Source organism: Cinclus cinclus, chromosome 3 (assembly GCF_963662255.1).
Source record: "Cinclus cinclus chromosome 3, bCinCin1.1, whole genome shotgun sequence".
Lineage (NCBI taxonomy): Eukaryota > Metazoa > Chordata > Aves > Passeriformes > Cinclidae > Cinclus > Cinclus cinclus.
In genome coordinates, this window is record NC_085048.1 from 62,785,414 (window position 1) to 62,811,646 (window position 26,233).

Here is a 26,233-nt window from a genome sequence, read left to right on the forward strand (position 1 = left end):
GAAATCAGTTTTGCTCGCTTTGCTGGCACATCTCATCATGCATTAGAGTCTTGTTCACCATTAAAGAAAAGAACTAGCATTGTCCCAATTTGTATCAGTACACTAGCAAAGCATTTTAAAAGCCAGGTTGGCCTTCTGAGAATAAAAGTGAAGTGCAACTACCAAAGCCAGCAGAGTTTCACATCAATCTGTGAAAGACAACTGCCAATTTTCAGAATGCTTTTGATGAATAACCCTGTTGTTTACAGAGAAGGTTCAGAGAAAATGTTATTTCTGATTATTTATATAGTTTATAGCACACAGACCATGACTGACCATTTCAGGCTGTGCTTTTAAAGACTGAAAACTGAAGGGTTCAGAGTCATTAAATGCTTTCACCAGTAAGCACTTTGTTTAATCTCAAGCTCTTTACCTACAGCAAAAAGATGCACAAAGCTGAATTCATCAGCTTTTGCCTTGAATATTATGAAGTCTGTGAGAAATGTGAGAAACACTGCAGCAGGGGAAATTATCCGTACTTTTTTTCAGTGTGTGACACTGACATAAAGATGGTTTAGTAGAAATTGAAAAATTGTGGCTTGCTTTAAGTAGCAATTCAGTTCATCCCTGCTGCAGCATCTACAGGTGGGGCTTACAAAGACCTCCAAAAACAGCCACATCTTATGGTCTCACCTAGCACAAGAGAAATGAAAATCTAAGATATGCTAACCTAGAACAAATACTATCCTTTTTTTAAATCTGGTATATATTATATACATGGACTATTTATGCTGCATCCTTGCCTTTTAAAGCTCTTTTTCTTTTACAAAATGGAAGTAATTTGGTTTGGTTTCCTGTTATCCCTACAACTCCTTTCTCAGCTTCCAATAAGATAAGGCAAGGTCAGTTTTATTCTTTAACTTGGAAGATATTGTAACTTCCAGCTAAAGTAAGCTATTTTCACCTGGGATTTTTGTTTTTTACAGAAATACCCCACCCCAAATACCAAAAACGAGAAGGAACATGTCTCTTAATGTCTACAGTCACTTGGGATTGTAGGACATGTAAGGCACATTTACATTCCTTCATGGACACTAGCTCTGCCCATACCACATTAACAATTGAAAATTATAATAGATTCTGCACACAGCAGCGTGTGTTGCACAGAAGGATTAAGTGTTCCTGTGCACCTTCTCCAAGCTGAACAAACAGTCCATGGCTTGCAACACACTGTACTAAAAATATCACCTACCTACAAAGGCTCACTTAATATGCCTGCAGGTATGTTTTTCTACAACCAAGGTTCCTTTACAGTGTGATTCAGACTAAAATCTAACGGAATAAAGGTAATAGAATGACTAACAATGGATCTAGAGGCATTATAATGTTTTACTTGGATGTGTCAGGAAGGAGATACACACAAGGCATTTGTGCTAACATGGCACACTATGGCTTATACACTTCTCTTGAGGAAACATCATTAGTGTTAGAGTTGCAGCCAGTAAGAAATCAGCACAGTGCTGTTTTATGAAGAATTAATGAAAAATTTTCTATTGCAAAAAGCAAAATAAATATGAGAAGTAGTAAACATGCAATACTGTAATATACAATTATCAGTCAACTTTCCAAGACTGCCTTCCCATGCAAGCCCAAACCTGCCCAACTTGTAACTACTTCTTCACACTAGACATAAGGCAATACCAGTCCTAAAGATGACAGATGTGTTTTAGACTGGTTCAGTTTCAGGTTACATATAGAAGACACACTCTAGGTAGTGTGGAAAGGTTAAGTGACACAAGCTGTGGTATAACAGAGGCACTTACCTCAGCAATCTTCAACACTGAACTCCCATTCAGCTCAAAGGTGGAGGTATATGTTATACAGAGCAAGACCTTGCATCAAAAGAGAGGAAATGAAAAAAATTAAGTTTCAGCCATTATTCACTAACTTTTTCAACCATGTGCTTCTACCTACAACTCCTTCCAATTCTGAGAACAGCATCAGAAGCTTCTTAGCACCTCGTGGTTCTGGGAGAGAGGAGATCCTCCTGAGAAGCTGCATCTGCTGGCCCCAGAGGCACCACAGAGGATTACTTATTGCTGTCTCCTACATATGACCACCAAAAGGAAGACAATCCAGTGATAAACTCTGGCCTTGGACCCCTATTCATATTTTAACCACAAGCTTTGCATGATTTATAATCTGTTCTTCCATTAATTTCTATCAATATAACCAAAGAGGAAGGAAAAATGCATACAATGCAAGTTATTACTTAAGTGGCACAGATATACAAGTATGATGTGAAACAAGCCATTAATTACTGCCTGGGGATTTCCCAGCACAGTGTATTTCCAGTAAATGTAGGATAGTCACTTGATTAGGAGTAGCTAAATAACAATCCATAAGCCCCAGATCATGAAGGGAGGTTTGTCTTGTCCTGAATTCAGCAGGAGGAATAATTCAACATCTCACGTTGAAGAGAAGGGGAGTGATAATGTGATGTGAACCACTGGGGTAAATGGGGGAGTGAGACAATGTGGTGGTAGGTGTTGTGATATGATGCCTTTTGTGTCTGGAGATATCCTCCCTCCCTCCTGTCTTCCTTCCCAATCTCTTCTGCCTTACAGAAGACAGAGTCTCAGCTACTGTTCTCTCTCCTTCAAAGCATAAAATTCCTCCAGTACCAGAATTTATGTTTGGCTTGGTCTGAAATGGTATTGAGTTTCCTGGGATAAGCGTACCAGCAAATATCAATCACATTAACATCTATGGTCCCTACAATTTCTCAGCCCTACTCAGAACTACTGTTTTCTGCTTCACAAGGAAGTTTGGGGCATCAGATAAGTCAACAATACCAGCTGTTAGCTACAAGCAAAGTAAAGAAGAGTCTGTCCACAGGTGAGTGTGACATTTTCCTGAAGGAGGACATAAATAAACTGTTTTGTATTTTGAGAGTTATACTGAGACATTTCTATACACTGAAATGCACTGCACCTTCACAAATGTTTTTCTTCGCAGAAAACCTGTATTTCACTACAAGATGACACACCTTACTCCAAAGTTGTAGGGTTTTCTGTTTGTTTGCGCTTTTGTTTTGTAAATAAAACACAAATAAGGAGCTTGATCCTGTTCTTATAGAAGATGATTTTGCTACAAAAAGTGTTCCAAGCAAACCACTGTGTAATGGCAAATTTACAGTTTTCTGTATATGTTATCTTGATGTTCAATCCTTCTTAAATAGAAGTTGAATAATGTGGATAAATACAAGAGGTAGTGACAACAAAAAAGGGCACGCTACTCTTACGAATTACAGTAGTCCTGCACTAGAAACTCTTTTTTAGACATTTAGCATTTATCTTTGGAGCAAAGCAAAGTTTCTGAGCTGAAGTCCTTCTTCATGGTTTCTCTTTTCTTTGAAATGGACAAAACGAATTTTCTTAAAAGTGTTATACAGCCCACCTCAATATTACAAGGAGAGATACAAGCTACAGAGCACTTGAACTTGCCAGAGAAAGCAATTTAATTCTAACTGCAAACAATTAAGAATGTTGTACTTTGTATTTCTTGATAGGAACTCCACAAATTTCTCTGCAATTGGAACTGTGGTACCTCTTTTTCTGCCCCTAGAGCAAATTCTATAGAACAACAGAAAAGTAAATTGTCAATTATAAAAACTCTCAATAATCTCATTTAGCGAATAAGTACATAAGTTACATGGGCTGTTATTTTCATCTTCTGCTCAGTCCATATGTGCAAAATTTTAAACTTTGAAACCAAACAATTTTGTTTAGCACTAACTGGATTCTTAACTACTGGCCAGCCTCACAGTCAGCTGTGGGGCCTCATTTTCTCAACTATTAATTACCCTGAAATTTTATTGACATTTCTAACAGCTGTGAGAGCTCAGCAGCTGGCTAAAAATATACATTCAGTACTTAAGGAAAAACTGATTTGTACCCTCCAGGCACTGCTGTATAAAACACAGGTGTAGAACACAGTTCCTAAATCCAGAGACAGACAACTGTTACCTCCCACTGACACATCTCTTCTTATCACGCTAAGAACTGCAGTGGACATCCATGACTAATCCTATTCAGTGGTTTGTGTGTCCTGATTTTCTCTGCTTGTAAAACCTTATTTACTTCATGCGATTTTCTGCTCTCTTGTCCCATCTTGACTTTGTAGGATGTGTTACTACTGCTTTCCACAGATCAAAACCTAGATGTCAATACACTACAATTCATGGATGGACAGACCAGTTCAGGCATTCTTTCATTCTTTTAAGGCTTTGCTCTTCAAAATCTTTTTCTTCCCTCATTTTTTTTTTAAATATCCATATTTCATAGAGCTGAACTGTGAAAAGTTGGTGCTTATATATATACACACACACACATATACATATTCCTTTCTGTAACAAATTCAAAAAAACCTGCATGCAACATGTGAATGACAAAAACATCAGAGATCAAGCTCAGTAAGGAAGTGATGATCAAAACTTTCCTATGAAGGAAAAGAGAATTTCAGCAAAAAGACTGCTAAGTTTTGACTGCTACTCTTTATAAAAAAACAAGATCTGGGAACCCACTAGCTAGAGAAAGGGCATACAATCTGATGCAATCAAGTGACAGAAGCACAAGTTATCAGCCAGTATATTCTTGGCTTGCTCCACTGCTACCACTTTCCTTCACAAATCATTTGTAAGTTCTGATCCACCGTCTCTGACCAATACACAAGACTGCTCTCAGCTATGATTTCCATCAGCACTGCTGCAGGGCTCATTTACAGTCTTGGCAATGATCTAAACACTTAATTGCATGTTTTCCCATTTATGTGGAACAAACAGGAAGACAGCAGGCTCCTCTCTTAAATTACTGGATGAAAAATGGGACTAAAACCAACAAAATAAAACTAAACTTAAATCATTCAGATCCACTGAAAACACTGAGTCTCCAGACAGAATATCCTCATAGACTGCCTACTCATGATACTAATTCTAACAATCTGTATTTTAAAAAATTAAAGAAACAAAAGAGAGAGGCTTTCTTGGGTGATGACATGTTGTTTTTGCAACCACTGGTATGGAAAGCAAAAACAAAACTACAAAGCAGCTCCTAATAACTAGAAAGCAATTCCAGTCAAAGACAAAATTAAAAATCAGCTTTTACTGGTTGGTATGGACACTAAAACTTTATTTTTTTCTTTCTTTTTTTTTTTTAAAAAGAAGGAACTTACATGAATGTAGAGATAGTTTAAGTCACACGACTTCCAGGATTTTTTAATTGACTTGCATTATCTTGCAAATGCCCAATGAAACCACATTTCTATAAATGGTTTCATAATAATGAAAGCATTTATTTTAATTACTGTTGAAACTCTGACCATCATGGAACAAGAAATATAATTTCTACTCCCTGGAGTCCCAGGATATAGTCCCAAATGTAGTATAAGAGCATGCACATGGGTAGTTTTCACAATAAGGAGAAACAAAACCAAAAAACTCTGCTTCTGATGCCACAGTGAAGGTCAATTGAAACAAAAATGTACAGGATTTGAAGCACAATATAATTAAACTGACATCACAAAGTCTATTCATCCTGTGCTATGTGCTCCAGGGTGACCCTGCTTGAACAGGGAGATTGGACCAGATGACCACTGTGGTCCCTTACAACCTTACCCATTCTTTGATGCTGTATGATTCCATACTTTAAGAGGGAGTATTCCAGGCCAGGTTGGATGGGGCTTTGAACAACCTGGTCTAGTGGAAGGTGTCCCTGTCCATGGCAGGGGCATTGGAACTAGATGAACTTTAAGGTCCTTTTCAACAATTCTGTGACCTCTTGAAGAAGAAAAAAAGAGGGAATGTTTTTAGATTGTAAGGCTGCCTAGCATTGTTAGCCAAGTTCCTTATGTGCTTAGTACGTGTCTGTAGTACAAAGCAATTGTCATGTTGAAGAGCTTATGGTGGAGGCACATGAAATAAACACAGTATGTAAGAAAGCAAGAAGTATCTCCACAAAAAAGAGAAAAGGTTCAAAATTTACAATTTACAAAGAAAACTATTTTGCAACCACCTCTAATCCTTTTGTGGGATTTGTAACAGAAACCTTTCCTGACTTACTTTACTTGCAGGCTTGTAAACTTGGATGCAATGTGTGTCGGATCATGTCCTCGGAGGAAAACCCTGACAGGAAGGACAGCCCTTTACCTCATTCTGTAGTTTGGCATTCAAAGTCATCCAGTATTTCTGCAAAATAGTTTGGACAGGAGGTGCCCTCCTATTTGTCAGAATTACTGATAACCTGCTCATGTCACACTCTTTGGCCTTGAAGGAAAATAAGGGCAAGAGAAACAAAGAACTAATGAAGTCATGTACACTGTGTCACCATGTGTCACTGTACCAAACAGCAGATTTTAATTCTGGAGAGAGAGAGAGAGAGAAGAGTGTGTCTGCTATGAATTAGTAAACACATAAATGCTGCTCAGCATTATGAATGCACCAGGGCTTCAGATGTAAGGACTGTATCTGCTACAGGAGAACCTCACACATCATCAGTAATGACATGCTGAGTGCTCTGAGAAGAAAATGCCCATTTAGTTCACTGGATTAAAGCAGAACTGCTGCTGAATACTATTTATGGTGGCGTGAAACTTCTGCTTATGTAGTACAGTTGTAAAACAGAAAGAAATTATTCAAAGTTTAATAGATATTTAACAATGTTTGTCAACACTCTTACGGGGGGTTTATCTTTAGAATATTAACAGTTAAAGGCAGTGAAAAACAAAGATAAAGGCCAAATAGCAGTGTTAGGATGACATTTCCCCCTTTACAGGTTATGTCCTATTTAGATATACTGCATTATTTTACAAATTATAATATATAAATCTGAGTAAAACAAAAGTAAAAAAGGACAAATAACAAACTGGGAAACACCAACAAAGATTTTAAAGAGTCCCCAAATCAAAATGAAGTTTCATGCATCAATTTCCAAAATAATTCAAAAGGATGTCAACATATGGATGTAAGTAGAGTCAGTAGGGTCAAGGAAAAAAAGAATTGGTGTCTCACCTGGGTGGAAAATTCTGACATTTATTCTTGACAACAAGAGATTTTTTTGGGCAGGGAAGGGGGAAGATAACTCCCTAGCTGTCAGATAATGCAAAACTGTAACAGGAAAATGTTCTGTGAGGCAATGTACTTCACAACAGCTGATTTAAAATTACTATTTCAAGTAGCTAGATTAATTGGGCAACAAGCTAGCCTGAAGACAACCTAAGAATTGGTGGCCCACAGGCTGTCTGGCCTGACAGAGCATTTTACCCTATCCCAGACCATAACCTGACCTGCATCCAGGAAAATGATATTAAAAAGCCAGATAAACTGGTTTTGTGGTTGCATCACCAACTGCTATGTCACCTACAGGCTCTGTATCTTTTTCCTCTCTTACAAGAGATGTGAGGAGCTCCAGGGTAGAGGATCCAAAGACCTGGTTGGCAGTGTCAGAACAGCTTATTGGGACACAAATTCTCTCCTCAGCTGCCCCCAGGACCAGATGGTGCTAACAGCTATGGTAGCAGTGGCCCTAATCATGGGATGCTCACAAGCAGAGAAGGTCTAAACTGGGTGCTTCTAAGCTGTGGCACAGCTGTAGGATGGGTACAATTGCATACAAAAGCTATGGCAAGTGACCCTTTCATGCCACTGTTGTGTGGCTACTTTGGATGGCAGAACTTGGCACTGTCACCACCAGTGAGCATTAACAACTGGCAGCAGGCAAAAGACTAAAAGGCCATATGTGAAAGTTAAAGGGTTTCTATATTTGAGCTTCTGATCATGTAATGTCTTTGAAATTAATTTTCTTAATGATTAAGTGAACTCCAGGTTCTTGGTATGAGTGTTGGACCAAAAGAAGTTTGTAAGAACCTGTACTTCCACACTGGATGGGTGTGAAATTACACTTTACAGAGCTAGGGACTTGTTATCTTTTGGTTGATGCCAGATTTTGATTATGCCACACCAAATGTGACAGTTCCAGTGTGACAGAATGAGCATGTTCTCTATCTGAAAACACCTTCATAACCACACAACTCAGACAGCTATAATTTTTGCACTAGAATTTCTTCATGCAAGAAACTAAGCCTACTTTTCTATGCTGCAAAGCTTTTAAGCTGACCAACCCTCCGCTTAGATTGTTTGGAATTACACATCTGACCAAACCCACTGAGGTTGATCAGGGATAGAATTCAAGCACAGAAGGGTAGTGAGGAAGAGCCATGGATCCCAGAAACACGTTTCATTATTGAGATACTGCATTCACTACTGACTGGTTCAGGCAGTTATGATACAGCATCCATTTGGCCACACTCAGGCCATTACCATTGTTATTATTTTGTATTCCTTAAAGAGAAAGCTCTGCTATTTAATTCAACACTGGTTTTGACCACAAGCACCAGGCACCTAAGAACCAAAGGAGTTCTTTAATCACAGTACTAGGCATTTACTATAGTTCTAATTAACTCAGGAAAGGATAAGCTTATCTTGAAGCACACAAGGTAGGTCATTCAATCCATTGGAATTAACCTGGTTACTTACATGAATAAAATGACTTTTAAAAATAACCAGAAAGAGGTAAAATGAGACAAGCAAACCCAAGGGAGTCTGGATTTGTGGTTGGCCTACATTACAAAAATTTAACTTATGAAAAGGCTAAACATTAAGAACTCTATATAGCATTTCTCAGCAGGACTGATCTTAGAAAAAAAAAATCTTATTTGCATGATACTGTGCAAGTCTTTACAGAATCCCCTCTTTTAACAGAGCAGATGCTAACACGCCTCTGAATTATGGATTGGACAAAAGTCAATTTTTGTTTATGAGAGCTCATACCAGGCACCACTATTAAAAAAAACTAATACACATTCAGGCAAAACATTCTTCTACAAATTTTCAGCATTTAATACTTTTTTTTTCTTCTTAATATATATTTTAAGCCAGTTCTGAATTAAAGCATGAAACTGAAGTTGAATGATTGTTTTTATTTTTACTTTAATCAAAGCTTAATCTGTCTCTGCTCAGAACATGACTGGACTGCAATTTATATTGCAAGGGATATTGAAAATATTTGCAACAATACAATACACAAAATATACTCCGAGGAAGAAACAGTCTCCCATTTCCAAATTCTGTATTAATTAAAATGTACAGATAAATAGCAAGTATCACCAATTGGGTTGCTATTTCCCATCCTGATAATGACAGTCTCTCCTCTCCATCACCACTGAGAAGTTGTATTTTTACTGTTGCACCAATGAATTCTTCTTTTTAATAGGCACTGAAATCACTGTCTTTATTTCTGTATAAAACTATTATATATGCTGAGCTTCAAAGAGGAAGAGAATATACTTTTAAATCCAAGTTGTTTTACTGCTCCATTTGATTTTACAGTTCAAGACAAAGCATGACAGTTGTAAATTATATTCTACTAAGCATAACCCCCTTGTACATGGAAAAATAGATTTAATATACATTAATCTTAAAACAATAAGAAGATATGTATCTGTGAGAACTTATGAGTGATTATCTCACTTATCAATATTCAACAAAATGGTGTAGAATATACACATCCGAAGACACAAGGATTATACAGCTGTGTTAAGTCAATATTTTGGATTAAACACTTTGGAGCCCCTTTTCCAATACATAAGTTGTTCTGTCTTGGAGGGCCAAAGACCTGCTTAGCAGCAATGAAGTTCCTGACAAATTTTCTGAAATAATTAACCATTAGAGTTGCTTGATTGGTCAAACATAGTACAGCTTCAATTCAATATTTGCACCAGATCAGGACTACCTCCCTGAACCTGTAAAAACATGGTTGTACAGACCCTAAAACAGATCAACTATAATTGTTATAAAAACTAAGGCAAAAAAGTTGTCACTAAATTTTCTCCACCTCCCTGTGGACTTCCAACAGTGACCTTCTCAAGTGATCAATTTAACACCATAACAGGAGTCCTATCAATTTTAATTAGTTACTACAGAATATAAATTAAAATTAAAAACTAAAAGATGACTCTTAACACTCAAAAAATCACTTTGCATGTTTAAAGCATTAAGGTAGCAATCTTGGAAAGCACAGTTGCTAATACCCAACCTAAAGACAGTCTATCCTTACATAAATTAAGTTTGACCACAGAACTCTAAGTCAGATTTCAGTTCCAAATATATCCAAAAATGAAAACTGAAATCATAAAAAGAGTTGTCTACTATTATTACTGGAGAGCTCCCAAATGCTGTATTAATGGATAAGTGAAAAGACAAAGAGAAAAGATTGCCTTGACCCAGCAGATTTAGCAAGGGCTCATTAAACCTCATTCACAGGTGAGAAAGACTTCTGGCTGACTCCTCACTGAAAGCCTACAGAAGAAAAATCATTTAAAAATTGCCCATCGGCAAGAAAAACACCTAATCCACAAACAAATGCAAGTTGGAGTCACTGGGAATAAACTAATATTTCCTAAATGAAACTGCTGTTCACCATGGATAATAGGTAAATAATGGGAACTAGAAGAGGCTTTCCTCTGAAGCCACTTTGGAAGATTATTTTTGGTATCAAAGCAGTCCTCAAGTCTATTCAAAAAACACCACAAGTAAAGCAGCTGCAAGTCAACTGTGCAAAGTCTTCTCAGATGTAATAAGAAACAAAGCTTGGAATTTTCACTGACAGAAACACGGGATATATTCCTAACATATCCAGCATATCACCATTAATTAGAACAGTGAAACAAAGAACAAATATTTGGAAAAACTTCAAATCAGTTTCAAAAACTGAGTTTCTTTTACAAGAGGTCATTATTCTCTTTCTTGCTTGAAAATTTATGTCCTGCAAGCTCTAAATTTCCCAGGAAATCCGGACACAGACTGAACTAAAATATGCTGAATTTTATGACAAAAATACTTCTGTGACTGAAGAAAACAAAATGATGCAGTAGGAAGAGAAATTTTACCTGATCAATCACATCTTTGTCCTAAGAGCAACTTTCTTACTTCAGTACCCATTATATTACAGTGCAGCTGGTTTGTCTGCAGAACTTGTTTCTGTGTGAGGACTCATATAGTAATTTGCAATTCTTCATTAAATATGTTTTGTTGTTATCTGAGAATAATATTATCACAGTCAGACAGAAGTACTGCATTATTAAGAAGGTGGTCAACTCATAAATGAAAGTGACAATAACATGCATGAGAATGAAGGAAAAAAAAGATGGAAAAAGAAATCCAAGTGTTCCTGCTGTTTAGGATGCATTCCATACTTCCCATTTCCTCAATATTTGGTTTCAACTGCTTGGTTACCACAGTTACATTCAAAGCCTAATTCTAGTTCTTCCAGGAGACCTTCCTGGATGGATAGCATTTTAGGGTCAGGGCTAGTAATGAAAAACTACCAAAAACACAGAGAAAGTAAAAATCACAGAATTGCTGAGGTTTGAAGGGACTGCAATCCAGAGGTTCAGCTTTAGATTAGATTCCCAGTTTCCTTTTCCACTGCTGATCTGCCAGTATTTGACAGTGCTTTTGTCAATATTATATGTATTCCTCCAAGCAAAGGTCTAATTGCACAAAGTAGAAGTACCTCAGCCATTTTAAAGACATCTGAAGCCAGAATTTAAAAGCATCAAGCCAGGGGGAAAAAAAAAAAATCAGGATCTCCTGACCCCACAACTGAACTCAAAAGTGAGTATTAATCTTCAGTCCAGAACATGTATCCTTTCTGCTACAGACTATCTACAGCTCAACAAAATGTCTCCATCCCTCAGTGTGAGATAAACCCTTGCATCTCACTCAATTATAACATGGCACAACATCACACAACAAAGTTCTTCCCACTTCTGAGCTAGCCCCACTGCATGACCATGTTCATCCAAGAAAAGTGCTAAATTACTGTCCCCCTGATTTTTTCCATGCATCTGCAGCTGTAGAAGTAGAGCAGTGAGTCACTTTGGTATCTCACCGATAAACCATTCCATTTGATTAGCCATCAATATCTCTTCCTTCCTACATGAATATTCAAAAGAAAATATAAAAGTATAAATATTTAATTATTCCATTTGAAACTGAAGTTATTGATGTACAACAAAATAATCAGCAAGGTACTGTATGATTGTGTGATTTTTCCTTTCCACTGATACAGACAGTTGAGCACAGTAAAACACAAACTGGTAACACGTATTAGAAGGCTCTTCAGTCTTACAGCAACAAAGATGTCAACAACAAAGATGTCAACAACAAAGATGTCAACAGCAAAGATGAATACTAAAGTGGCCTTGCGTCAGATACACTATTCCCTCTAGTCACACTTTCTGAATTATCTGGTTTCTCAGTATCTTTTAATATAAATTAAAGCGCATAAATAACCTCACTTTAGTCCCTGATGTGAAAATACTAATAAATCTCTACCATAAAATACATCAGAGATACAGAGAATATACAGAGTGGGTAGTAATTGAGATATTCTAAAGAAGTATTTGGCTTAGCAGTTAAACAACATACAAGTCTAAATGCAAAATTTATACACCCAGACAGCTTGCTTTGATATGTGGGAAATCAAACCCCATTAGTACACCTGTGTTTGTTATTCATGCCCATTCATGTCAAAGAGAAACCACAGCCTTTCCCCCTTCCTCACTGAAAAGACCACTGCCCTTTTTGGGTATAAAAGTGCTGTTGCTATAAGAATTAACCAGTGCTTAGCAATTAATAAGGGTGTCCTGCAAGAAAAATAAACAAGGACTTCAGAATATCAGAACGAGCACTTCTGTTCTGGAAATTGAAGGGAGGAATTCCCCATATAATGACTCTACATGAAAAACCTTTCTAAAGAGAAAAGGGACAATCCCCAACTGGTATTCAGAAGAAGCAGAGAGTCAAGACAAATTAATGCCAAGGTAAGAGGTACCTCACCTAGCACATAAGAGAAAGATAATGTGAGAGGGGAAAGCTTTGAGTTCATCTTGACAGCTGGATTTGGGCGGTTTAAATCTTCCCTGGCTGCCCAGGATGGACTCCTGCACAGTCCCCAGCCCTTTAAGTCTGAATGCTATCAGAGTGCTGGTTTTGTGATCCTCCAATCTGGCAATCCATGAGCATTCCATGATGCTTACCCTTAAAAATCAGGAGGATTTGGTACCTAGCCATAAATTAGTCAATGCCCTTCCATTTTTATAACAGAGGCCCCAGCTGTTTGCTTTTTTCCAGAAAAGATCCAGCTAGCACTCCTCTCCATTAATTTACAACAACTCATACCATTCCTGTCTAAGGCCCTTCACAATGCTTGACATGCTCCCAAAGTGTGTGGAACAAGGCAACTAACTGCCCTTGCACCTCCTTCCTATGTTCTTCCTTTCACTGCCAATTCCAACATGCAGTCATCTGAATGCAAAAGGCATCTTTACAGAATGCTCTCCTCAGCTAATCAGATCCCTTCACACTTCCATCTATAATACAGGTGGGTCACAACAAACCATTAACATAAATATCCAAGACTTTTTTTTTTTTTATAGTATGTGAAGTATGAAATTCTAGTATACTCTTATTGGTAACAGCAGGAGATATTTTGGATAGGATTTTTTTTAAAAAAACCCAAACAAATTTAAGTGATTTAGGAGCTTACTCACTAGCAACTTACAGTGAATTTTTTACTCCTGCATACCTACTTTTACACTGATTTTGCATTACTAAAAGCTTTTGTGTAATCTTTAATGGCTGCATTCTTAATACCTTTGAGACTGGTGCAACTGTGCAGCGAGAGTCACAAAGAATCAGGCTGGCACCACACCTGACACAGTTTCACAAAAACCTGTCTAATACCTATCTGCACCAGATAAAAATGTATTTTATCTCGTCCAGATGGAATAACACAGTCTAATGTACAATCATAAGCTGTCTTGAGGACACATTGCTGAGACCAGCTGCTAGAAATCTCCCTCCTTCCCCCCACAAAGACTTTAGCCACTCATCAGGCCTGGGTTAGCTAACAACATTTTCAAGAGTTGCAATGGCATCTCTAACCTTCAGGTTAAAGTCTGAAGAGATGTCTGCTTGATTTGGCTGTCAGGCAAGATTCAGATCTAATGTATCTGAGTTTTAACCCTCCTGATTACAATATGTTTTGGCCCTCTGGTCTCGAGAAATATTCAAATCAAAATAGAGTTTTGCTTTGTTCTCAGAATACAAAGTTGAAGTTGGAGCTTGATTTTTACCATACATACATTTAGCTCAGAAAGGGATTTGCACATCAAAATTTCACTCTGTGAAAGTAAGACATTTTATTCTCTCTTTTGCACTTAAACTGGAACTGAACATGTTATTCTAATTTTTTTTTTTTTAGAGCATACAAAAATACAAGGTTTTGGTTTGGGTTTTCTGTGGTTTGATGTTTTGAAATTATTTTTGCTTCTCACATGTCAAGAAAACTTCAGAAGATATTTACTCAGAACTGTAGCAAAATACAAAGTTCACATTCTTCTTAGTGTGGGGGCTTTGCCTCGCAGATGTACATGAAGGCTTTCAAAGAAACTGTGCATGCAGATTCTGAATCTGTAACACTCAATAATGTAAAAAAAAAGCAACTTGCAAAAAATTACTGCATTCCAAGAGGGACCTGTTGGTTCAGTATGCAAGTACTTAACACTTCCCCTTTCCCTCTGTAGAGACAAAAGAGGCAGGAAGGAGGTGTGCTGGGTTAGGAATGCAGATCAGAGCTAAGCCTGGGACAGAAGCCTGCCATAAAACGGGTAACATTCCACACAAATACTACTCCCTTCTTTTGTTGCTAGGTTCACCCCTCTGCATGTTCTGACTCTGTGCATACTCCACCTCCAGCGATAAAGAGTGCAGCTCCTACAGAGCACTTTCAGAGTGGATAACATATTCATTCAACCCAAGATGTCATATGGAAGAAACAAAATAACTGATCTGTGCACTCAGAAATAAAGGAGGGTCAAGGAATAGATCCGAATATATCAATCAGTACTAGGTAAAATGAACATGCAAAAAAGACCACCAGGTTTGTTCCAAAATGGTTTCAGCCAATGATCTATATCACAATGAGCTGTATCTATAGCACAACAAAGTTTACACCTGCAGCACAAAGTTTACACCCAAACATGTGAAAACTGTCCACCACCATCTTGCTTTGTACAAATAATACAGGTGCTGCCAATACTGATATAGAAAAGTGACTTCTAAGTCATACAACCAACAAGATCACAGGGCAAGGAATTTTGGTATTGCCTCCCTGCCAAAACGGTACCTCCTGGCAGCTGAGCTTCCTAGCACGCACACAGGAGAACACTAGAGTATTCCTAGAAATGCAAGTTCTGACAGAGTATACAAAACAGTAATTTCCCTTATGCCCTGGTCCAGGGACATTTTGATGCCTAAACAAACCATACTCCAGCATTTTACAAAGAGAAAATACAGCTAACAAATTACACAACATCTATGCACACATGATGCAAGTGTGCACAGCCCACCTCATGATCACTTAAGCTCAGTAACAAACTTCCAGAACTACAAGTCATTTAGCTGTGTCCTGCCATGGAAGAAATTGACTGCCCTGGTCAAGTTTTCTAAAACTGGAACCACCAGTATTCTGAAGCTTAATGTAAACCATCTCCTATTTAGTCCAAGGAAACACCAAGTAGAATTGAAAACAACTGACATCTGCCAGCAGGAAAAGGGAATTAAATACCATCCTAAAATGAAGATTTTTCAAGGCAACAGCTAACTTATTTGGTAACTGCAGCATTCAGTCATGCAGCCTCTGTTGCAAGCACTGATGGGTGTGAAACACTAACCTTCATCACTTCAACTTGCAGGTCTTCATTGAGAGAAGGAGTCACTTTGACAGCATTCAGCATCTGATTAAGCAACTGTTTCTCATCTGAGTCTGTTTCCACGGATACAAATCTCTCATCAGACAGCAGCTTCTGCAGAGAGAAAATGGCAATGTACATGTTGAGGCTAAAACTGCCTTTGCAAAGTACTGCACCTAAACCTATCAGTGCTTAGGGTGGTTAGGCTTTCTGTGTAAAGTTTTAATACAAGAATATAAAATATAAGAGAAACAGCAAAACTGGGAGATCTGTGTCATATCAGCTGCCATTCCAGTATCAACTTTGCCCATCTAGACACTTTGCCCAGGGTCTAGAAGAAAGCAGACATCAGACATAACTGATAAATCACGTCAAATAATGTCCTCAGCAAAACCTCTCAGTATTTTAGAAGCTGGGAGAGACTGGAATCTTTGCAGCCCCCCAGACCATCAAAACAACAACAACAAATTAAAAACAAACAAAAACCAACCAACCAAACAAAAATCACTCAGGCAAGTATTCTGGCATTAAACTAGTGCTATCAGATCTCCTGCCCAACAGAAGACAGTCACCTACTGTCCCAATTACTCCAATAAGGTACAAAGCACAAGCTCTTCTCCCTGGCAAGATGTTTTGCGTCATACAGAAGTTGACCAATAATGGATACAATCAAGTCCTCAGACGAAGAGTGCAGTTAATAAGTGACTAACACAAGCACACACAGAAAGCAACCCAAGCTGAGGTGATACTAAAATTCCTTGTCCTGACATTGGGTTGGTTGAACTGAATTCAGTACAGACTGACTGAACATTTTACACTGATCAGATTTACTTTGCCCAGTATCTCAGAAACTATCTCCTGACATCATGAATGGCACTATTTCCTTGGAGTCCTACTAGAAAAGCCTCTTCCATAAAGTCTACAACCATCTTCATGGGTGTCTCTTATTAGTGGCAGGCATCCTGCAAGAGACGTATCCACACAAGTCTTTTCCCAGCTCCTATCTTCTCAGAAGATCCCACGACAGAGTAAAACTAGCTCGTCTTAGATGCCAGGAGCAAAGCCATGCTCTGTCCCAGCGGAGACTTTGAGCAGCCCACTTCCCTCTCTACATTCTGCATCACTTTTTTACTGATGCTTATCCTCGGCTTCAATCTTGCAGCACATTCATTGGTTCACTCTTACTTCTTATTTTCTATGCTTGTGCTGGTTTTGGCTGGGACAGTGTTAATTTTCTTCATAGGATCTCGAAGAGTGCTGTGTTTTGGATATGTGATCAAAACAGCACTAATAACACACCCACATATTTTGCTATTGCTGATCAGAGCTTAGGCAGCACCAAGGCTGCCTGTTTCTCAGACTGGTTCTCCTGCAAGCAGGCTTGGAGTGCAGAAAAGTTCGGCAGTGGACACAGCTGGGACAGCAGATCCCAACGTGACCAGCAGGATATCCCAAACCATATGACACTATGCTCAGCAACAACAGCTGGGCAAAGAAGGTTGGAAGTGGAGGGGACTCAGACATTCAGAGTTAAAGCATTTGTCTTCCAATATAACTGTTACACATGATAGAGCCTTGCTTTCCTAGAGATAGCTGAACACTTGCTGATCCATGGCAAGTGGTGAATGAATTACACATATTCTTTTATTTGCATATGCAGCTTTACTTTCGCTATTAAACTTCATCTTAGCCCACAATTTTCCTCACTTTAACCCTTTTGATTCTCTCTCCCATACCTCTGAGAGGGAAGGAGTGAATGGGCAAAGCTGAACTGCCAGCCACAGTTTAACTCACAATGTTTTAGAGCATTTCCCACATGCCAGAATATCAAGTGCTTTAGCACTGTACAGCCTGATGAGATTTAACTCAATCTGCAATGAGAAAGAATAGTGGGATTTTTTATAAAAAGAAGAATGTTTAGTTCAGGATGGGAGATATGGAGAGAGAGTTCAAGGAAGGTCTGCTAAGATGAAAAAGGGACAGAAGCATCTCTCTTATGAGGAAAGGCTGAGAGCCTTTAGCCTGTTTAGACTGGAAAAATGAAGGCTCAGGGAGGATCTCACCACCATATATATCTGAAGAGTGTTTGCAAAGAGAACAGACAGGAACTTTCAGTGGTGCCCACTGACAGGACAAGAAGCTCTGGGCACCACTGAAACACAGAAGGTTTCCTCTGAGCCCCAAGAAAAAAATTAACTGTAAGGGTAATCAAGCACAGGTTGTCCAGAGAGGTTATGGTGTCTCCAGCCCTTGAGGCACCTCTTTTCCAGTCTAAACAGTTCCAGTTCTCTTCCTCCTAATAGAGATACTCCAGTCCCTTTGTTATCTTAGCAGCCCTTCCCTTCTACACTGTGCCCCAATATGGGGACCTCCCTAACCAAGTGTCTGACACCTCATATGCTGGATTAAGTAAATTTGAACCATCCACTTACATATTTATATTCCCAGAACAACTTCATTCTGGCCCTCCAAGGGAAAAAAATATTTTTGGAAAATGGATTTTATGCCCCAGAAGTGTGCCAGCCTTTTCCACAACTAGCATCCCCCTAGTGATAAGTATTTAGCGACTTGTACTCATTTGTCCAATTAAAAGAACAGTAAACTACTTTAGTTTTTATACTGTCGAACCCAAGAGAGTATTTTCTGTTGCTTGTGCTGCATTGTTGTTTTCTCTTGCAATTTCACAGACTTCCAAATCAGATGCTGTTTCTACTGTTTTCCGTGTACAAAAAACCCAGAAAAGTGCCCACACATAAAAAACACAGCCCCCAGGTCCTATACTAACCTATCCATCTTCCAAGCACTGCTGTCCTCTTTTCTAATCAAAGAAAACAGCAAGTTTCAGCCTTATTTCTAGGACACTCAGCAGTTGCAAACTTTTCTAGGAGTAGTACCAGGCCCACAAGGAAGAATACATCTACATTTCAATGTTGAAATCCTGGACCTCCCACCTATCTGCAAAACATTTTTAGTTTCTACAAAAACACCAGCTTTAACTTGCATCCTAACTTCTGAACAGAAACATGGCCAATATTGTTAAGTTCACTCAAGGACAGATGCTTTTTCTGTAGTATTTTTCAAAAGAAAAACCTAGATTTTCTTGACACCCAGTACCTGCCAACACACTCCCACTCTAAAGCCATACCTGCATCCCTGCTAGAGCCTGTTGGGCCAGCTTCATGCTCTTCGATTCCAGAGCCAGTTGAAGAGGAAGGAGACACTTCTCCCTACGGAAAATGTTTAAAAAAGTGAGAGGGGAAAATGCAACTAAAATTGGTATTCAAGCAACATTCCAGAGGGGCTGTATCAGTTTCAGAAAGATCATGATTGCATACAGCAGCCAAAGAGAATTTCACAATTCTGTGAAGCACTTCTACCCTCTAAAGAAAGCTGGCATATTTCTTCACATACTTCACATATCTCTCATCCACAAAGCACCTTTAAGTGCTTTTACATTGTGACTTTGTTATACTCCCTCTGTTAAAGTGAGGCAAACTCACATTTGGAATCAGCAGCCCAACAGATGCCAAAACAAGGAACCTGTTCATTTACTGGTACTCCATCAGCCAGACACAGACAGGAAAAAAAGAAGGAAAAAAGATTACTACAGTGTATAGTACTAACTGAAGGATGTTAGAAACTGATAGTTATTTGGACCTGCATCTCTTCAGGGCAGAACACCACATTCTTTTTAGACTTCCTACAGATTTATGCAACAGCATATAAACATTTTGGGCATTATTAATACAGAATGAATTTATTCTCACATTAAAGTGGATGAAGACTCGGAGGAGAGGGGAAAATGAAGAAAGTCATAAACCACTGGAGTGGATCCAGTTCAGTTTCATGATAATGAAGACAGGTGGGAGCTCCTATGGCTTATGTGTAGCTCCCCTGCATATCAGCATGTTGCCTGCCATCTGTCATCACATACTGCAATGAGCAGAGAACAATGAGAGCTTTGATACATGTCCCAAAAAGTGGAGCAAAAAAAGACAAACAGGAGGATGGAAATTAGAACAGATTCAATTAGCTGAACTTCCCATCCTTGCTAAAAATGTTTAACTGAAAATCTAATTAAGGTTGCTGCAGACAGTGTTCCCACTATATTCTTGGAGACAATGAATTGCCATTGTGTCATTTCCTGTTCTTGTTACATACTTAGTCAATTAAGCCTTTAGCATTTCCATGCTACAGCTATGAAACACCTGCAGAGATATGTTACAATGTTTGATTAGCTTAAGCACCTTTCACACTTCAGTTCAACCTGCCATTTAAATGCATCATCTGACAGCATGAGAACATGAAGGACACAACAGATAATCCTCAGGCAGAACAGGAGAGAATGATGTAAATCCACAAAGTCCCTTCTAATACCTTAAGATTTCAGTTCAATAAGGCTGCAAAACAGGGAATCAGGGAATGAAGATTGGAATTACCGCAACGGATTTGAGCGCAGTGAAGTAAAGGAATGAGGTTTCCTCTCATAACTTGCAGCCCTTTTATAATTCCACTCTGTTTGGAGCAGTCCCCCACCACAGGATTTCATTGCTTACTGCACTGTCTGCAGTTCTGTACGGTTCAGTGACAATTCATGCAGGTTTTGTAGTACTACACATGTTAAGACATTTTACGTAAGTGAAGTTCTCAGAATAAGCTGATGCACAACAGTGTACTTCAAAACATGTTTAAGAACATTCTCCCTTTACACAGAAAGCAGTTTCACACTGTAACTCTTAAGTGTCCATACTGTTGCATGCTGGAGTGGACATACATACACATACGCTTTGAGGCACAAATACCAACTTAACCCTGATTGAAACACATAAAGTACAACATAGAGGGAGTGAAAGGAAGGGAACACCTTTGACTTGGAAGAGAGGAAGCTACCTGCCAGAGGAAGCAAAAAAGCTCAGAGACAGAACTGAGTGCATAATGCAGAGCCCAGTACCTCCCAGAGCACAGATTGTCCCCCGGAGCTACCCCACCCCATGACTGTCAACTTGGCCAACTGCAGAATGAGTGATGAGAACACACACAGTCTTTATATTCAGCACACTAGGTTACAATGACCTTTCCAGTTGTTCAAAATTGCCGTGGCCAGTCAACCTATCAACCTACCTCTCTCCCTACAGGTCTGGAATAAGGGATGCTATGGCAGGTCAGTCAAAACAGACTGCCAGAAAGGTCAGAGCAAGACAGATTACTATTGTAAGTAGAGAAATCATAAATATATTTCTATTCTCACTGTAATGACAAAAAAAGCTTTTACTGAGAAAAGAATAATGGCTCATTAATTCACACTCATGAAAAAAACTGTAATGAAGATAGGAAATTGCCTAATCTTAAACTCCTTGTTGTTAGTGCCTGAAACACAGTCTCACAGTCCACCTTCTCCTCCTTGACTTAGGGAAAGGTGCATCATAAATGAAGCATTTTTCCCTTCATACAAATGGTTATAATTGTCTTATTTTTAATCCCATTTCTGAAAATTAAGGATTAAAAATAAGAGAGGTCTCTGCATTATCTTCCTGCTGAAAAGTACATAGGAGAAGCAAAATTCAGAAGCTCAAGGTCTTATCAGCATGCAGTTTGTATTCCATAGAATAATTCACAGCCCCATCAAAGAACAGATAATAATTTGATTCACCACTGTTGCCACTTTCTGATACACTGTTTATTAGACAGGATAACAGTCATGGCCAAAGTCTGACATTTTTTTAGTCAGAGTAACCAATGATTGAAAATATTTTCTCTGTCTTGGCTGCTTAAAAAGAACAGAGCAGCACAATGTAATATTATTAGCATCACTCTCTCAAGCAGAAGAGTTGGCCCATGATGAGAAAATAATTGGTAGAGACGAATTCTTGGAATTCTGCAAGTACCCACAGCTGCTACCCTTAAGTAAATCAAACAGAAGCAAACACTGTCCTTGCACAAAAAGGAATTATTTAATTTACATAAAACAAAATCTAATGTTGTATACATGAACACATGTACATATAAAAGTAGAAACGTGAATCTTTTTTCCTGTACTAGTCAGAGAACTAGTAAAAGATTAACGATTCAACCAACAAGTTTAGGCAAAATGGAAGCATTTAAAACCTGGACAAGGAACATGGAATAAATGCACCATTTTTCAAGTAAGAGCTCTTCAAGAAGAAGGAAGATTTAAGTCCCTGCTCACATTCTAGAGAAATTATTAGTGCAGAAATATGATCATCCCACTTGCAAAGAGAATTACAGTCAAGCTCAGGTTGGAGAGAGGCCTGGAATCCACAGTATGTAAATATAGGGCAAGTTCTCCCACCTCCACAATGCAGGAAGTCAAAGCAGATGATTACAACAGACCCCTCCAGCACTAAAATTTGTACCTCTATGACAGTACAAGTCTGTCAATAGTACTTAGAGACATAGTAGGGCAATAGGATAAAAGATGAAATCTGAAGTCTTCCAGTTAGAACCCTCCTTTTCAAGAAAAAATAAACTAACAAATTATCTTTATGGCTCTGTGCCACTACAAGATGACCAGACACCATTAGACAACTTTGGTGCCACCGTGCTACGAAAGAATGAACAAGTACTCAGTGTTGCAGTCTACAGGTCCAGGAAAAAATCAGTTGGGAGGCTGTTGCCAAACTATATGGATATAAATGCTGACTTGCATCAACAGGGACAGGATCCTACTCCAGGTACTCACAAGCACAGACACACTTGTGGGCATGTTTCCCACATCATGAGATTTGCCTCATATATTTGCACATATCAGGTGAGCTTCCATCTTTACTAATAACTAAAGAAACTGCAATTTCTGTCTGAAGGCCTTTTCATTTTTCTGTCTCACCACTTGCATCTTATGTTTTTTTAAATCTCATTCTTTTCCTTCCTATAGAAGACAAAACTCTTTGCTTGTATCGAGTTACAATGGAAAGGCTTGTTCTCTGACTTAAGGTTAACACTCTTTTTCTTTCCATATCCAATTTTCTAACTTCAGCTGCTGACATCAGCTCTCTTTCAGAGTTCCATCCAACTCAGTATTTAATTTTTTCTTCCTCTTTTTTTTCCATGTATTCCCTCTTCCCTTCAATGCTTTTTCTTTTCAAACCCAGACACAAAGTCTTCATCCAACAGTTAAATAAGACTGCCTTTGCAGGGAGATATGAGCTGCTTATCAGTGGACGTTTAGTGACACAGAGGGAAAAAAACTGCAGAATAATGCCTAAATGTAATTTCTCACATTTTCCTAGCTAGGACATTAACAATCCTTTTTTCAACCTGGAATCTTGAATGAGATCGCAATTTAAAACTGCTTGGTATTAAAGAAGTGACATAATGGTATTTATAATCTTTTTTATTTACATCCTTTCTCAGATAAATGAATTTGCCACTACAGAAGCAGCATAGCTCTACTCATGGGAAAGGCAAACGTGAGCAATTTAATCTTCCAGCCAACCCAGTGCAGCCAAGACCACAGAATTCATACAATCATAATTAAGTAGCTCAGCACAGTCACTCAGCTGGAGAACACTTCTGAGGTCATTTGTCTCCTTGCTATACTAGCTTATAACATTTTGATTTTAATAGAACATGAAGTTCCTAGATAGGAACTTGTTGTCAAAATGAAAACAAAACAGAACAACAACAAAAAAAAAAAAAAAAAAAAAACATAAGCACAAGGCATACCTTTTACATGAGAGGAGAGGAAGAGAGACAGCAAAAGATTCTACATGGTACTAAAGTAAGGTGGACAAACCAAAATAATAATCAGATGCTTCTGGTCTCCAAAGCTCTAGTGCAATCTCTCTCTGACAGGTTATCATTGTTCCCCCTAAAACATCCACCCCCACAGACATCTGCCCTTTGTGCACAAGGTATCATAGTCACTTATAAGCTCTGCTCTTAAGGAACTTGATGGCACATGTAAACCTCACCAAATTGTAATCATAAAGCAATCTGTAGCCTTTAGGTGAAATTGTTGATTAGGATTTGAATTAGAGTATGAAGATGAGGTGACAAGCTGGACTTGCTCAGCCTACAATCTTGAAAGCTTATCAAACTATTCCATGAACCCTCCCTTTCCCATACTTGGTAGGTCTGGAAGCTGGAAGAGAAGCTAAAGATTTGTCTAGTGAAAGCATTTTTGTTTGAAATTTTAAGTACAAAATAACAAATCAAGTGTTTTATGAGAGTTAAACTTTCATGAGGAGAAGTTTTACAATGCTGGGAGAAGGTAGGGCTGAGGAAATGGAAAAAAAGACACAGAGGTACTATCACACAGACATCCTACAAATTACCTTATTTTCTCCACTGCAGCTGTGAGTTACAGAAATCAGATGAAGAAATGGGGGAATGAGGTATATTTCTGGTCATTACTAGTTACACTTTGAAGATCAGTGCTGTAATCTGCAATGCCATTCAACTTTCACAGCAGTTCAGTGCTAAATCTCCATAGACCTAAGGGATATAAAAATATCCCCATGTTTGCAATGCATTACATAATTTTATACTCACTGCACTTTAGCAAATTCAGTTTCTTAAGCAAGCAAACATTCAAGGAAATGAAAGGCAGTGAATTTCCTGCAGCTTTGTTACTCTTCATGGTAGGTAAATAAAGGAAATGAGAGAAAAGATTTTCATTATTCCCACTCAGCCCTTCATTTTCAAAACAAAGAAAAGTCATGACTTGCAAAGCTTCACACAAAGACCAGAGCAGAGTAAAGCACCATTCAGCAGGAAAACAGCCTTCTCACTTTCAGTGCCACTGCTCTTCCCACCCCAACCATATTTCATTCTCCAAGACAATATCAAAAGCTTCACGATGTTCTCAATTTCTTTTCTTCTGCGAGCACTGAAAGTAACCAAATGTTTAAAACAAACACACACACTGCTATCCCATTATCATCCTTAGACCCTTAGGTCAATATTTCAGTTTTATTTGTTGTTAAAAGTCAGACAAACAGTTAAAGCCCTGGCTGCTTTCATCCTCAGCCCCATACAGCTGCTCCCTACTCCCATTCTACCAGCTTCCATGAAGAAAATTAATTTCAGCCCAGCCAAGACTAGTTCACTGTCGGCTTTTGTCACAAAAGTAGAATGAATTTTTAGAAGAGTCTATAAAAAGAACAAAGACCCAAGGCTGTGGTGATTATTTTGGCTCACTAATACAAAGAACATCAGGAAAAGCAGAAAGAAAGAACAAACACTGCTCTTTAAAAAAAACACCACTAAAACCAAAAGAAAAAACCTCACTGAAACTCACAAGTAAGAGTAACTATGGGTCTTTTATTCATAATAGTGCTAAACTTGGCTCAATACATTCAAGAGTCACAACCCCAGCTATCAGGTTTTAAGGGACTCCTGAGGCTGACCCTACATATCCCTTTCTTCCCCAACACTACCATCTTTTGGGGTCCCAGAACATATGCAAAGTTTCGCTGAGATAAAAATACCTGCCCATTAGACAAGAAATAGGGCCACTTACATATCCCAGATTAAACATGCAGATTGATCCAAATACTGTAGCAGTGGCACACTGCCTTTCTAAACACTAATTTCCTTCCCTCATCTACTCCTCAACATTAGAAATAAGAATGTGAAATTTTAAATTAAGACCTGCACATATACACCATCCAAAACAGCAAATGGACTACACAAGTTCCCCCAAAAGTCTGGATCCAGGCTGTAAAATGCCAACATGGGAGATGCAGGTCAGTAATCCATACTGGCACTCAAATCTCCTCTTGGCCAGCTGCCTGCCAAGGAACTCATAATTCACTTGCTGAATAGTGACCATGTAATGGTTGAGCAGCATGAGTCACATCCAGCTGTCACAACCAGGAAGAAAGCACAGGAGCACCTAATGCCAGGTGGTTGTGCTAGCAAGAGCAGGAAACAAATTGTTTTTAAAATAGAGAAAAAGAAAAATAGAGAGAGTTGCTAAAACTATCTCCCAGAAAAACCCCTCAGAGACAACAATTCCTCCCTCCCCACTCTTTACTTCTGCTCAGGGGATCTGCTATGTATGTATTAGCTTTCTTCTATTCTATCCCAGTAGAAAGAAACTAACTGAAAACATGAGCAAAATTAAGAGATGGGAGAAGACTAAAATGATGAAATCACAAACATTTCTTCACAATAGAGAAGGTAAAATGCATCCCAGGACTCAAGATTCTGTAAGTGGATGAATTACCTGCGAAACTAAGTGGCTTGAAAGTCTCTACAGCAGTTTGTTTGTGATGATCACACCACAATTACGCTTTTATTATTTGTTAAGCACACATACAGCAAAATTAGTAAGCCCACTTTCATCCCCAAATGTCCTCCTCCACAAATGTCCACAACTATAGAAGTTCACAAACTGCCCTCAAAAGCCAGCACCAACATG

At 38.5% G+C, this 26,233-nt stretch overlaps 1 protein-coding gene across 1 annotated transcript in view; it reads right to left on the reverse strand.

Annotated features, from left to right (window-relative positions):
- Positions 1-26,233, reverse strand: part of ARFGEF3 (ARFGEF family member 3) — a 79,868-nt gene that overhangs the window by 47,635 nt on the left and 6,000 nt on the right. Inside the window, exons 3-5 of the mRNA XM_062488912.1 lie at positions 18,995-19,076; positions 15,832-15,963; positions 1,803-1,871 (exon numbers count right to left, since the gene is read on the reverse strand). Coding sequence (XP_062344896.1) covers positions 1,803-1,871; positions 15,832-15,963; positions 18,995-19,076 — 283 coding nt within the window. The remainder of the gene's footprint in view (positions 1-1,802; positions 1,872-15,831; positions 15,964-18,994; positions 19,077-26,233) is intronic.